This window comes from Dama dama, chromosome 9 (genome assembly GCF_033118175.1).
Source record: "Dama dama isolate Ldn47 chromosome 9, ASM3311817v1, whole genome shotgun sequence".
Taxonomy (NCBI): Eukaryota; Metazoa; Chordata; class Mammalia; order Artiodactyla; family Cervidae; genus Dama; species Dama dama.
Window position 1 is genome coordinate 14,641,928 of NC_083689.1, and position 16,043 is coordinate 14,657,970.

Sequence of the window (16,043 nt, forward strand, 5' to 3'; positions counted from 1 at the left end):
CCTATTACCATTTTTGTAATTGTTTTGGGTGCATTTTCTCTAGGTAGGGCTTCTCCTTCTCTTTTTCCTGCCTAGAGAAGTTCCATTACCATTTGTTGTATAGTTGGTTTGGTGGTGCTGAATTCTCTTAACTTTGGTTGTCTGGAAAGCATTTAACTTCATCATATCTGAAGGAGAGTCTTGCTGGGTAGAGTATTCGTGGTTATAGTTTCTTCTCTTTCATCACTCTAAATATGTCATGCCACTTCCTTCTGGCTAGTTGAGTTTCTGTTGAGAAATCAGCTGATAGCCTGATGGGAGTTCCCTTGTATGTTATTTGCTGTTTTTCCCTTGTTGCTTTTCACATTTTATCTCGGTCTTGAATTTTTGCCAATTTGATTCCCATGTGTCTCAGTGTGTTCCTCCTTGGGTTTATCCTGCCTGGAACTCAACGTACTTCTTAGACTTGGTTGACTGTTTCCTTTCCCTTGTTAGGGAAGTTTTCAGCTATTATCTTTTCAAATATTTTCTCAGGTCGTTTATCTCTCTCTTCTCCTTCTGGGACCCCTAGAATGCGAATGTTCATGCGTTTAATGTCCCAGAGGTCTCTTAGGCTGCCTGCATTTCTTTTCATTCTTCTATATTCTGTTCTATGGCAGTGATTTCTACCGTTCTGTCCTCCAGGTCATTTATCTGTGCTTCTGCCTCAGTTATTCTGTTATGGATTCCTTCTAGGGTCTTATTCATCTCTGCTTCTTTGTTCTTTAGTTCTTGTAGATCTTTGGTAAACATTTCTTGTATCTTCTCAATCTCTGCCTCCATTCTTTTCCTGAGATCCTGAATCATATTCACTATCATTATTCTGAACACTTTTTGTGGAATGTTGCCTACATCCACATCATTTAGCTGTTTTTTCTGGGACATTATCCTGTCCCTTCATCTGGGATGTAACTTTTTGCTTTTTCATGCTGATTAACTTTCTGTAGTGTGGGTTTGCTTTAGTTACTGTGGGATTTTGTTTCTTCTTGCTTCTTCTGTCTGTCCTCTGATAGAGGAGGATAAGAGGCTAGTGTAAGCTTCCTGGTGGGAGGGACTGGTGGTGGGAAAACCTGGGTCATGCTCTGGTGGGCAGGGCCTTACTCAATCAAGATTTAATCTAATTATCTGCTGATGGACAGGGTTGCACTTCCTCTCTGGTAGTTTTTTGGCCAAGGTGACCCAACCCTCAGGTCTATGGGTTATATGGTTAGGTTAAGCTCCAAGAGGGTTTACACCAAAGGAGACATTTCCAGACAGCTGATGCCAGTCCCCTCTGTCCCTGTGATGAGCCCCTGCTGACCCACACCTCCACAGGATATCCTCCAACACTAGCAGGTAGTTTTGGTTCAGTTTCCTGTGGAGTCACTGCTCTTTTCCTTTGAGTCTTGGCGTATGCAAGGTTTTGTTTGTGCCCACCAAGAGTAGAGTCCCTGTTTCCCCCAGTTCTGTGGAAGTCTTATAATCAAATCCCACTAACTTTCCCCGGTAAGAGTCCCTGAGGATTCCCAGTTCCTTTGTTGGGCCCCCAGGCTAGAAGCCTGACGTGCAGTTCCAAACCTTCACAACAGTGGGAGAACTTCTTTTGTATTATCATCCTCCAGTTTATGGGTTACCCTGCCGGTGGGTATGGGATTTGATTTTATTGTGATTGTGCCCCTCCTACCATCTCCTGCAGTTTCTTCTTTGTCTTTGGGCGTGGAGTATCTTTCTTTGGTAGATTTCAGAGTCCTCCTGTCTGTGGTTGTTCAACAGTTACTTGTGATTTTGGTGCTTTTGCAGGAGGAGATGAGCAGAATCTTATACTCCTCCATCTTGAATCAGAAGCCCTGGGCATGCTCCCTTTCACTTGTAGGTCTCTTTTTGGTTGTGACTCACAAAGGCCAAGTCCACTTTGGGTTTGATTCCAGGTCTGTCTCTTCAATTTTTCTGCCTGTTTGCTAGTTATGACCCTCTCCTCAATCTGGTTAAGTATTTATGTCAAGTATTGTTCTTCTGAAAACAGAATTTCTGTCTCTAATACTAAGTTCAACAGTGATTCCTTGCCTGCTTGCTTAGTCACTAAGATGTATCCAGTTCTTTGAAACCCCATGGATTGTAACCTGCCAGGCTCCTCTGTCCACGGATTTCCCAGGCAAAAATACTGGAATGGGTTGCCATACCCAGGGAATCTTCCTGACCCTGGGTCAAACCTGAGCCGCTTGCATCTCCTGCATTGGAAACCAGATTCTTTACCACTCACCACCATTCCCCAAAAACAGAAACTAGTTTTGAATAAAGATTTCTCCAAAGATAAGTAAATGACAATAAGTGCATGAAAAGGTGTTCAACATCATTAGTCATTAGGAAATACAAATCAAAACCCACAAAAGGACATGTCACTTCAGACTCATTCACTTAAATGATTAAAGGAACTAAAGACTGACAATAAAAAAAATGAAAAGTTATGGAAAAATTAGAACCCTCATACATTGCTTCTTGAAATGAAATTAGTGTAACCACTTGTAGAAAACAGTTTCTCAAAAGTTTTGATATGTAGGTACCACATGACCCAGCAATTCCACTCTTAGGTGTATATCCCAAACATATAAAAAGACATATCCACACAAAAAATTACATCAATATTCATTGCAGCATTATTCAGAACACCCAAAACCTGAGAATGACATAAATGTCCATCAACTGATGAAGGTATACCAAAATGTAGCATAGCCACATAATAGAATATTATTCAGCTATGAAGAAAGACTAAAAATGAAATTTCAGCCATAAAACCATGTGGCAACATGAATGAACCTTGAAAACATTAAGTGAAAGAATCTAGTCACAGAAAACCACATACTATATGATTCCATTTATGTGAGTATCCTGAACAGGCAGATCCATAGTGACAGAAAGTTGGTTAATGGTACCCTGGGGCTAGGATCAAGGTTGGGATGCATGGAAGTGGGAATGAGGATTTCCTCATGCTAATGTGAATGCAGTTTCTTTTTGAGGAGTTGAAAGTGTTCTGAAGTCAGACTGTGGTGATGGCTGCACATCTCTGTGACTATCCAGAGATCACTGAACTGTACAGTTTTAATGGATACATTTCATTGGATGTGAAATCATATCTCAATAAAACCATATTAAAAAAAAAAGCAGTGGATGAGTTTTACAGCAGATAAAAAATTAAATTGAATAATGCAAGAAAGGCTCTTAAAACTATGTTAGGTTCAGAAGACTCTCAAAAACTAACATATTTACAGACGTCCCTGCTTCAACCCTGTTTATCTCAGGAACATCTACTCATTGGTCTTGTTTCTACTAAAACATGGTTTCTTTGGGAATCTTCCTTAACCTTTCTACTTCCTTAGACCCAAAACTGAGCATTACATTCAAAGATACATTGTCATAACCTCCATTTTTTATCATTAAATTGTGTATCTCAAAAAAAAAAAAAATTGTGTATCTCCTGCCAATATGGGATTTAAGAACATGTATAGTCTCTTCACCACTGTACTGTCAGAGACAATCACAGAACCTGTCAAAAAAGAGACACTCAATACTTATTGAGTAATGAGTGAATAATATAATTATTATAGATCCCTAAGGATAAATGTATTTTTTTAATTTTTTAAGGGAGTCAGTTTTTAAATATCTGATTTTAGTTGGAGGATAATTGCTTTGCAGTGTCCTGTTTGTTTCTGCCATACAACAATGTGAATCATCCATAAATATGCATATATTTCCCCCTCTTGATACTCCCTCCCACCCACCCCCATCCCACGCCTCTAGGTTGTCACAGGTCTGACACAAGGTTGAGCTCCCTGTGTTATGCAACAACTTCCCACTAACTATTTTACACTTAGTAATGTATATGTTTCAATGCTGCTCTCTCGATTCAACCCACATTCTCCCCTCATTGTGTCCACAAGTCTGTTCTCTATGTCTGTGTCTCTATTTCTGATCTACAGATAAATTCACCAGTACCATTTTTATAGATTCCATATATATGCACTAATATGCAATACAAATTCATTTTAAAATTAATTTTCATTGGAATATAGTTGATTTACAATGTTGTGTTAGTTTTTCCTTTAAAGCAAAGTAAATCAATTATCCATATACATATATTCAGTCCCTTTTCAGATTCTTTGTGCATATAGGTCATTACAAAATATTGAGTACAGTTCCCTGAGCTCTATAGTAGGTCCTTATTAGTTACCTGTTTCAAATATAGTAGCGTGTATATGTCAATCCCAGTCACCCAATTTATCCCCCCTTTCCCCCTTGGTAACAATAAGCTTGTTTTCTACATCCGTGACTTTATTTCTGTTTTGTAAACAGGCTCATTTATACACTTTTTTTTAAGATACTGCATATAAGCAGTATCATATGATATTTGTCTTTCTCTATCTGACTTACTTCACTCAGTATGACAATCTCTAGGTCCATCCATGTCACTGCAGATGGCATTATTTTGTTCTTTCTGACTAATGTTCCATTGTAAATATGTACCACATCTTCTTGACCACAAATGCATTTTTTATTCTCTTCCTTCTCAGTTGCTGGCTCCACTCAGAAAAGGGATTTAAATGGGGTTTCCTTGGACCAGTCTGTGCCATCTTCTCTGTGAGTGATGACATCAAAGCATCGTTAATACTCAGCTAAGCATCATTTAAAGAGGAGAACTAAAAGTGGGGGGCATGGGTTGGTGACAGAGGTGACAGGAACAGGTGTGTTCCTGGGTTGTCATGGGTTTTGTTGCATTTTCTAAGACCATTCTTAAAATTTAACACACTAATACGGTTTAAAATAGAAACTACCTAAGTGCGGAAATGATGTTGGACAGGCTGGACAATGGACTGAAATTTTATTCAATAACTCTTTTCTGGTTTCCTGAAGGTCAATTTAGCTTTCTTTCTGATGACCCTTTGGATTTTGAAAAGCAAACTTTGTTCCCTCAACAGTGAGGTGTCCACCCTCCAGAACATGAGGTGAGATGGAGAAGAGACTGACAACTCTGCAGATGTGTGGTCACAAGAGTGAAGGCATGTGCCTGAACAGTTCCTTGTGTCCATCCTCAGGTTTTCTAAGGAAACCCAGAGTAAAATGGATGGAGGTGTCCTAAGGCAGCAAGTTCACCCAGTGATGTTTTCTGTTCATCTCTAATTCCAGTTTGTGAACTTGTGACTCCCATAGCAACATTCTCTGGACTTTGTCAGCAGTCTTATGACAAATGCGCAGAGAACAATTATGTTCCCATGAAGCACTTCGAGGAATCTGTGACCACTTCCACAGTCTAGTATACTTTCACACCCCACATTTCAAGCTCATTCTCACCTCTCTCCCACTCCTCTTCCTGGTAAAAAAATCCCAGTGAACATTAAATCTTCTAGGAGGTTTAGGCAGCCCTTTGTTCCAGAAAATCTTGTGCATATATGATGCTCTTTCTTTTGCATTTCTACCATTATCTTTTCCAAATTACACATCTTACTGTTTTGTTGTTTCAGTCATTTGAGTAGATCATGAGCTTTATGAAACTAGAAATCTCACCTTTGTGATATTTAATGCCCAGGACACAACACAGAGCATGATGCATGGTACTTCCTCAGGAACATTGATTGAATGAAATTAGATATCTCCACGGAGGATCATAAAGCTTTTGCAACCTATGAAGTGTCGCTTCCCTTTCCATCCAAATCAAAATGTCATTCTAGACCTCAGTGGCATTTCTATTGTGGAGCATCATTGACAGCAAAGAATGAAACCAATCACAACCCAGTCTGAGAAGTCATTAGCAACAGGGAAAGGAAGGAGCATCCACGGGTGATGATGAGAGTGGCTCTGGTTGTATCAAGAACTTACTTTCTCCTTCTACCAGGATGCTGACATTTAAAGCCACAGCTCAGCTCTTCATCTTGGGATGCACATGGAGTCTGGGAATCCTGCAGGTGGGACCGGCTGCCCACGTCATGTCCTATCTCTTCACCATCATCAACAGCCTGCAGGGTGTCTTCATCTTCCTGGTGCACTGCCTCCTCAGCCAGCAGGTACCACTGTCTTGACTCCCTCTCAGGACTCATCCCATCCTCACTCCTCTCAGGTGGGCTAACTCAGAGCATGCTTTGCAGGTCCGTGAGCAATACAGGAAGTGGTTGAAAAGGATCAAGAAAACCAAAGCTGAATCTGAGAAGTACACGCTCTCCAGCAGGATCATGTCTGATGGCTGCAAACACAGTGAGGTAAGATCACGAACTGCCCCCAGAGCACTTCACTAACCAATTCATCGATCAGCACATGCCTAGCACACTAGACAACTGCGTATGAGCTGTTGATGTCTTAGGATGGCTTACCCTTTGTTAACTGTTTGACTCATTCTCAAGTGGCATTGGTGGTGAAGAATCCACCTGTCAATGAGGAGATACCAGATACCTGGATTTGAACCCTGGGTCAGGAAGATCCCCTAGGTAGAAAATGTCAATGAATTCCAATATTCTTGCCTGGAAAACTCCATGGACAAAGGAGCCTGGCAGGTACAGACCATTGGGTTGCACACAATCGGACACCACTGAGCATGTGTGCATACACACACACACACACACACACACATACTCACACTAACCACTAGCAGTGGTCTCAGTTTGTTTACAAAATGTATTTCACGTGTATTCCTTAGGGAACTGTGTCCATCTTGACTCATATCAGTATTCTTATTGGACACTTACTATGTGCCATGAATGGTTAACTAAATAAGCAACTAGCAATGATCTGAAATGGTGAGGCTCATTTTATTCAGAGTCACATGATCCTACCATTTTGTTGTACACCTGTCTCTACATAACACTCAGCAGCACCCCTCAAAATGCAGGAAATGGGGGGAGAGTGTGTACTTATCTGTGCACCAAAGAGAAAGGTGTTAGCTGGAGTTTTAGACTGTCTTAACCGGACCGCCTGATATTTGGGCACTCTCTGCACTGTGCCGCGCTGCGCTCAGCTGCTTCAGTCATGTCTGACTCCGTGCTATCCTTGCACTGTAGCACGCCAGGCTCCTCTGTCCATGGGATTCTCCAGCAAGAATACTGGAGTGGGTTGCCATGCCCTCCTCCAGGGGATCTTCCCGACCCAGGGATCGAATGCAGGTCTCCTGCACTGCAGGCGGATTCTTTACCCTTGAGACACTGGGGAAGCCCCTTGGTACCCTCTACCCACCACAAAACCAAAAAAGATAAGCAGTAGTGACAATGATGGCCGTGATGACCAAGAAACAACACTTACTGGTTTAGACTTACAAACTTATTTTCCTTATATTTTCTGACCTCTTCCATCTTCTATTTAATGCCTTCAATCTTCCATCTCACTGAAAGGAAACTACTATATGCCTGGAAGCCCCTTCTGCATTTCTCACATTACCTGTCCCCCCAACCTCCATAAGGACTGATTCCACCACTGAATCTTCTACCACTTCTCCCTTTCTCAACAAATGTTCTCAGCACTTATTTCACAAAGAAAATCAACATTGTCATGATGATACTTTGTGAACTCTACACCATAACAAATATCAGCGTGCATCCTCTTGTATCATTGAGACAATGATCCTTCTCCTCTCTGAAGACAATTATCCCACCTATGCTTTTAATCCCATTATCAGTGCTTATCAATGTCCTTACATTCTTTTTCACACATATTCTCTCATTCTCTCTTCCACTTACCCTTCTTCCCTCACTCTTTCCTCTCATTTTCAACAGTATTTTCCCCATAGCCATGGATACATGTTTGGTTCTCTTCTGTCTTACAAACATGTACTACTTGGCCATCTTCTAGCTACCAGCCAAGAGTTGACATTTCTGTCTTTATTTCCCTGCCTTAAACTCATGCCTTCAGCCCATGCAAATTATAGTTTCTTTCCCCTGTATTTCACCAAAACAAATATCTCTTAGATTTACAATGATCTCCATCTCCCAGAAAGTCTCAGAATTTCTGATCACTCTCCACTGTTTCCTCATAAAACACTCCATCCTTATCCTCACTAAATTCTACTTATACATTCCTCCTTGTCTTTCTTCTGTTCTCTCTTGCTATTCTCTCTTTGTCTCCTTTGTAGTTCCCTACAAGGGATTGGTTCCAGAACAACTTTAATTCCTGTTTTATTCTTTTCTCCTAGACAACAACGTTTATTCCTTAGATTCAGTCGCAAAAGCTGCAAATGATGGCCATTAGTTTCTTTATCTCTGACTTCTCCTCTGAAATCTAAAGGAGTATGGAGTATTTAACATTTTTGGTGTCTCAAAGTCATCTTCAACTCAGCTTTCCAATTTAATGCTTACAATCTTTACCCTAATCCAGTTCTTTCCCATGGTGTCCTTCTCAATCTTCATGATGCCACATTCATCCTGTGGCACAAGTTTGGATCCTGAAAGCTACTCTCAACAGTTATCTTATTATTATCACAACCTACCACCCTTGATCTTTTTGTTCTTATCTTTTCAATATGTCCACAATCTCTCCTGCTAGCTCAGCTTCCATCACCTTCTCCTTAGCCAGGCTGCCAGCTTGCCTAAACACCTGCTATGCTCACCTAACTGACTATTCTTTCTATCCTTGTCACTTCCCAAAACATCCTTTACCCAGAAATCAGAAAGATCTTTTCAAAACACAAATAAAATCATTGCACTCTTTGCTAAATCCATTACATATAGAGTCAAAACCAAGAGCCATACATGAGTGAGAATTTGTTTGACTCATCTCCTGCTTTCCCCTCCAGCTTCATATATCATGTACTCACCATTATTCCAGCCACATCAAATTTCTTTCAGTTTTGAAAATTCAGTGTGCCTCTTTGGGACAAAGGCTTTGCACATAGTTCTTCTCTTTAAAACACTCTTTTTTATTCCTTGACTCAAAACTATATATGCCTTCAGACATATCTCTATATGTCGATTCCTCCATGAAGCCTGTACCTGCTCAGATTAGATCAGATTCTTCCATGTTTCTCTCCAATAGCCCCTAGAGAGTTTTGTCAGAATCATCTTACTCTTGGTTTTCTCTATTTGATTAATATCTGTTTCCTTCTAGATTTAGCGTCTCCAGGCACCATTTTGCTTTTCCTGTCTGTTATATCTTCAACATTTCACACAGCGCCAGACATGTAGAAATACTCAATACATAATTGCTACATGATTGGTTAAGTTAATCAGTGATTAATCTGCAACTGCAAGAAGGGGCAGAAACTGTTTTATTCATCAATCTCTCTCTCCAGTGTTTAACATTTTCCAAATGATCAGCAATTATTTACTAAACAAAGATGAATGAATGAATGAACTCCCTGATCATTAAGGGGATAAAATATCAAAAAAATTATTGATTATTTTATGGTGCCTCTTTCCTTTGGAAACAAGATAATTCTCTGCCCTACTATATTTTTTAATTATTAACCATCCTGTCTACCAATTAACACCCAAGTATTTCCTTATGATCCCAGAGCACTGTGTAGATCTTAGTTCCCAGGCTGAAACAAATCTGGAATGAAATATTAGCTCAACCAAGTGTTTGCTGTGTAAGCTTGGTCAAATTGCTTTTCAAGCTGTGAAACAATTTAAACCTTCAGTTGCCTCATTTGTCTCCTCCCTCCAAATTAAGACCATTTTCTTAGATTAACTCAGTCAGGACTAACCATGTGCAAAGGGAACTTTGCAGACTCTAAGTGGGTCAAGTCTTGGTGGGAGGGGCTGAACATCCTCCTTACACTAAATTCTGATTCAGCCAAGGTTGCAGAGTGTAACCTAGCAGGAGTTAATGTGGCTTCCCTCATACAGCTGATGCTGTCCACATAGGGAGGACCCCACAGACCTGAGAGGTTCAATGCCTTGCTCTACCACAGCCCTGTCCCACTCATGGATTACACTCATTCAGGCAGAATAGAACAAATAACCCATGAGTGTCTGCTTAAGGGAATGCTAACTCTCCATGTGCTTGAGTCAACTCACCCTCAGCAAGGGTATAACCCTGTCCCTGGGAGACCCAGAAGAGGATCTGAGCTTCCCTCACTTCAGAACCCAAGAAAACTTGCACTTCCTTAGTGTAGTTTCCTACTGTTGCTGTAAAAAGTTACCACACACTTGCTGCTAAAAACAAACAAATTTATCTTACAGATCTAGAAGTCAAAAGTTCAAAATGGATCTTATGGGACTAAAATCAAAATGTCTGTATCCCTTCTGGAAACATTAGGGAAATATGCATTTCTTAACCTTTTTTTAACTTCTTGGTGCCGCCTGCATTCCATGGTTAGTGGCCTCGTGATTCACCCAGTCTTCAAAGTCTGTTTAGTGTAGCTTTTCAGATCAATCAGCTCACCTCTATCCTCCTCCTTCTTCCTCTTCTTCTCCTCCTCCTTCATCGCTCTCTCTCTCTCTTCCTCACCTCCATCATGATATCTTTCCCCACCTCTTACTCTCTTACTTCTCTCTTTCCTTTATGAAGACCCTGATCATTACATTGGCTCCTCAGGGTAATCCAGGATAAATTTTCCATCTCAAGATCATAAAAATTCATTTTCCCATGTAAGCTAATAAATTTGCAGCTTCCAGAGTTAAGATGTTGACATCTTTGTGGGATCATTTTTCTGCTGGCACATCTATTGTACATGGGTTTCATTTATAGTTCAGTTCAGTTCAGTCACTCAGTCGTGTCCAACTCTTTGCAACCCCATGGACTGTAGCACTCCAGGCCTCCCTGTCCATACCAACTCTTGGAGTTTACTCAAACTCATCTCCATTGAGTCAGTGATGCCATCCAACCATCTCATCCTTTGTCGTCCTACTCCTCCTTCTCCTCCTACCTTCTCCTCCTACCTTCAATCTTTCCCAGCATCAGGCTCTTTTCAAATGAGTCAGCTCTTTGCATCAGGCGGCCAAAGTATTGGAGTTCCAGCTTCAACATCAATCCCTCCAATGAACACTCAGGACCGATCTCCTTTAGGATGGACTGGTTGAATCTCCTTGCAGTCCAAAAGACTCTCAAAAGTCTTCTCCAACAGCACAGTTCAAAAGTATCAATTCTTTGGTGCTCAGTTTTTCTTTATAGTCCAACTCTCACATCCATACATGACTACTGGAAAAGCCATAGCCTTGACTAGATGGACCTTTGTTGCCAAAGTAATGTCTCTGCTTTTTAATATGCTGTCTAGGTTGGTCATAACTTTCCTTCCAAGGAGTAAGCATCTTTTAATTTCATGATTTATAGTAGAAACACTGAAGTCTTCTTCATATTATATATATTTGAATAAATATTTGCCACTGTCCCCTACTTCCTGCAGAGATGATAGACATGGTGAAGAAACAAAATATACTTTCTCTATAGAGAAACACAGTAATGGCATCAGATAGTCATTGAAGGATTCTAAACTTCAAGTAATCTGATCAGCTATTTCTACTATCTATGGGCCAAGGACCAAACAAATCCATGGCATAATATAATTACATCTTCTACTATCTCCTAAAATTTGGTGTCTCTTGTGCTTAAAAGTTAAGAATGTCTTTCTTTCATCCTGGAATCTCTCCTATGGCTTCCTGTTGTCTTGTTCAAGAAAAACAAAATAATTTATCTGTGTTCCATTGTGTATAATTTCCTGGAGCACAATATTTGAAACCTTCTTGAGTAGAGATAATCATGTGAAGTTGCCCATCCCAAACACCAGAATTTTCCCTGAGCTTTCTATAGACCTAGGAATAAATAATTGGGGGTGGTAAGGATTGTCCAAAAGGACTTCAGTGTTTTTGCCTTTACATCTCAGGTGATTAACAACAGATAACATTTCTAGACTTTTATCAATTTTCAAACTGCCCTATTTTATCACTCCATGAAGAAAACATTTGCCAAACTCTGAGCAGAGAAATTGAGACATACATTTAGAAACAGAGAGTTGCGGTATTTTTGTTGTTGTTGTTGTTGTTGTTTTGTAGGACATTTACCCGTTATTATATTATATAACTTCAGGGTTAGTAAATTTAGGGAGATGGGACTTCTGAGAAAGACCAGGCTCAACCAAATTTCATCCAGTCTGATAGGCATTTTTATCTTATCCTGAGAATTCCATCTGACAAGGAGATTTTTTTGACTAAAGGCTTCTGAAATTTCTTTTCTTTTTTTCAAAGGAAATATTTATCTTTCTATGGTCTCATGTATCATTTCTAAAATATTACCTTTCCAAGTTACTTTAAAAGATCCTTGATTTTTCACAGAACTAGGACAAATAATTTCACAATTTCCATGGAAACATAAAAAACCTCGAGTAGCCAAAGTAATCTTGAGAAAGAAGAATGGAACTGGGGAAATCAACCTGCCTGACTTCAGACTATGCTACAAAGCTACAGTCATCAAGACAGTATGGTACTGGCACAAAGACAGAAATATAGATCAGTGGAACAAAGTAGAAAGCCCAGAGATAAATCCATTCACCTATGGACACCTTATCTTTGACAAAGGAGGCAAGAATATACAATGGAGAAAAGACAATCTCTCTAACAAGTGGTGCTGGGTAAACTGGCTGGCCACCTGTAGAAGAATGAAACTAGAGCACTTTCTAACACCATACACAAAAACAAACTCAAAATGGATTAAAAATCTAAACATAAGACCAGAAACTATAAAACTCTTAGAGGAAAACAGGCAGAACATTCTCTGACATAAATCAAAGCAGGATCCTCTATGACCCACCTCCCAGAGTAAAGGAAATAAAAACAAAATAAACAAATTGGGCCTAGTTAAACTTAAAACCTTTTGCACAACCAAGGAAACCAGAAACAAAGTGAAAAGGCAGCCTTCAGAATGGGAGAAAATAATAGCAAATGAAGCAACTGATAACAAAGAATTAAACTCCAAATTCTACAAACAGCTCATGCAGCTCAATACCAGAAAAACAAATGGCCCAATCAAAAAATGGGCCAAAGAACTAAACAGACATTTCTCCAATGAAGACCTATAGATGGTTAACAAACACATATAAAGATGCTCAACATTGCTCATTATCAGAAAATGCTAATCAAAACCACAGTGAGGTACCATCTCACACCTTTCAGCATGGCTGCCATCAAAACGTCTACAAACAATAAATGCTGGAGAGGGTGTGGAGAAAAGGGAACCCACTTATGCTGTTGGTGGGAATGCAAACTAGTACGGCCACTATGGAGAACAGTGTGGAGATTCATTTGAAACCTGGAAATAGAACTGCCATATGACCCAGCAATCCCACTGCTGGGCATACACACCAAAGAAGCCAGAATTGAAAAAGACACATGTACCCCAGTGTTCATTTCTACACTGTTTACAATAGGTAGGACATGGAAGCAACCTAGATGTCCATCAGCAGATGAATGGATAAGGAAGTTGTGGTACATATACAGAATGGAATATTACCCAGCTATAAAAAAAGAGAATGCATTTGTGTCCATTCTAATGAGGTGGATGAAGCTGGAGCCTATTATACAGGGTGAAGTAAGTCAGAAAGAGAAACACCAATACAGTATATTAATGCATACATATAGAATGTAGAAAGATGGCAATGATGACCCTGTATGCAAGACAGCTAAAGAGAGGCAGATGTAAAGAACAGACTTTTGCACTGAGTGGGAGAAGGTGAAGGTGGGACGATTTGAAAGAATAGCATTGAAACATGTATATTACCATATGTAAAATAGATGACCAGGGCAAGTTTGATGCATGAAACAGGGCACTCTGAACCAGTGCTCTGGGCCAACCCAGAGGGATGCGGAAGGGAGGGAGATGGGAGGGAGGTTCAGGATGGGGGTACCCATGTACACCCATGGCTGATTCATGTTGATGTATGGCAAAAGCCATCCCAATACTGTAAAGTAATTAGCCTCCAATTAAAGTAAATTAATTAATTTTAAAAGGATCTTTGGAGGGATTCCCTGTAAGTCCAGTGGTAAGACTTGGCACTTTCACTGCTCTGCGCCCAGCTTCAGTCCCTGCTCAGGAAAATAAGATCCCTCAAGCTGCACAGAGTGGCAGAAAAAAGATCATTTGAACTGTATCTTCTTATCCCTTGGAAAACCTGAAGTGTTATTCTTTGAGCCATTAAGTAAGGACAAAAGATACTTAGTTCTGTGTGTTTCAAGAAATTCATCATGTCATCAGTGTGAAAGAAGTCCTGGTGGTGGACTTCTTGGTTACTCAATTCCTGCAAATCTGGAATTTTACTGTGTCCGACAGGGCTTTCAAAAAAACTTTCAACACCTATGATAAATCATGATGGAAAATAATATAAAAAGAATGTATATATGTGCATAACTGAGTCACTTTGCTGTATCTAATTATTAGAGAAACCTTGCCCCACTCACAGCAGCCTCTTGTGGCCACTAACCAAGAAACAAAATTAAAGTTTAAAAGGAATTGCATATTATGATGGGGCTACAAAGAAAGAGTCCATCTAAAAGAGGGGTTGTGTTGGGCACTCCGAGATGTCAACCTTGTTCTTGTCCTGCAGGTCCTGTAGTGGTAGGGCATATCTCCACACCTGGGATGGGAAAGTTGCTGGATAAAGTCCCCTGGTCCTGGATACTGAGGAACAGGCAATTCCACAAGAGACACACAGGGGTTTGCTGTGGGAAATCTCCCCCACCCTGATGTCAGATGGCGTATCCACCTTTATCAGCAACAATAACACCCAGAACCTCAGCTCCCCCATCACCTTGGTCTTCCAGCATGTGAGTCCTGCTGGGATGGAGCTGTGGATGTGGAAGAGTCCTCCTGGGTCCTGGGCAGAGCCTTGGCTTTCAGGGGGCTCCCCCATGAGTGCATCACATCCCCAGGAAAGCCCAGCATAAGCTAGCTTTGGGTCAGCATTTCCGAGCAATAGACCCACCAGCTCACACCTACTTCCTGTCCCTATAGCCAGTGATGCTTGGGCCAAAGGAGAAGGTGTACTGCATCTTCTGGGAGCGTGGCCAGAATGTAAGTGGTCACCGGGCCACCAGAGGCTGCAAGATGGTGGGAACCACAGACATCAGCAGCACCTCAGCAGCTTTGCTGTCCTCATGGCCCACTATGAAGTGCAGAGAGGAACCCTCAGAGTGGCTACATTCAATGTGAGCTGCTGAGTAACAAATTCCCACACATGTAAAACCAGAAAAAATTAAATCTTGCATGGTATAGCTGGAATGGCTGCTCAGATTTTTACAATGCTGAAATCTTTCTGTCCGCCTGGACTGCATTCTTATTGAGGCTTGGAGTCCTCATTCAACCCTCTGACTTCTGGCAAAGTTCAGCTCCTTGTGTTTGTCAGACTGAGGTCTCATTGTCTTCCTATCTGTCAGCAAGGGAGGTGGTATAGCTCTCAGGGCCTGTATGTGTTCCTTCTCAGGTGGCCTCTCCTGGACCCTCTGACAGTGTCTCTATCTGGAGGCCACCAGGAGAAGCTTCCTTAGATGAAAAATCTCTAAACTTTGAATCTTTTCTCAAAAAAAAAAAAAAAAAAAAAGCAACTCAGTTTGTATTTTTGCTTATTTTGTAGAGGGAGTTCCTTTTTTTGTTTGTTTTTTTCTCAAAATGGAGGATAATTGCTTTACAATTTTGTGTTGGTTTCAGTGATGAAACAATGTGAATTAGCCACGGTGGTTTAGTCTCTAAGTCATCTCCAACTTTTGCAATCCAAAAGGCTGTAGCACCCCCCCCCCAACCCACAGACTCCTTTTCCATGGACTTTCCCAGGCAAGAATACTGGAGTGGGTAGCCATTCTCTTCTCCATGGGATCTTTCAAACCCAGGGATGAAACCTGTGCCTCTTATGTCTCTTGCGTTGTTTACTGCATTCTTCATCACCATGTGGGAAGCCCACCCAGATTCACATTTGACTTCAAACCTGGAAGTGGTTATGTATACCACAGGGGACAGTGATATGGTTGTCAACAGAATTCTCAATACCATGAGAGTCTTCTGGAATGGAGTGCACAAGGGCTTATAGAAAGAAAGATTTGATGATGGCAGAGGTCAGAGGGGACCAGAAGAACCAGTGAGTACAGGTGAGTCAG

The 16,043-nt window shown here is 40.8% G+C and overlaps 1 protein-coding gene across 1 annotated transcript in view; it reads left to right on the forward strand.

Moving 5' to 3' along the window:
• LOC133061636 (adhesion G protein-coupled receptor E2-like) overlaps positions 1-16,043 on the forward strand; it is a 65,915-nt gene that overhangs the window by 46,202 nt on the left and 3,670 nt on the right. The window contains exons 17-20 of the mRNA XM_061149607.1: positions 4,563-4,629; positions 4,903-4,994; positions 5,882-6,050; positions 6,132-6,242. Coding sequence (XP_061005590.1) covers positions 4,563-4,629; positions 4,903-4,994; positions 5,882-6,050; positions 6,132-6,242 — 439 coding nt within the window. The remainder of the gene's footprint in view (positions 1-4,562; positions 4,630-4,902; positions 4,995-5,881; positions 6,051-6,131; positions 6,243-16,043) is intronic.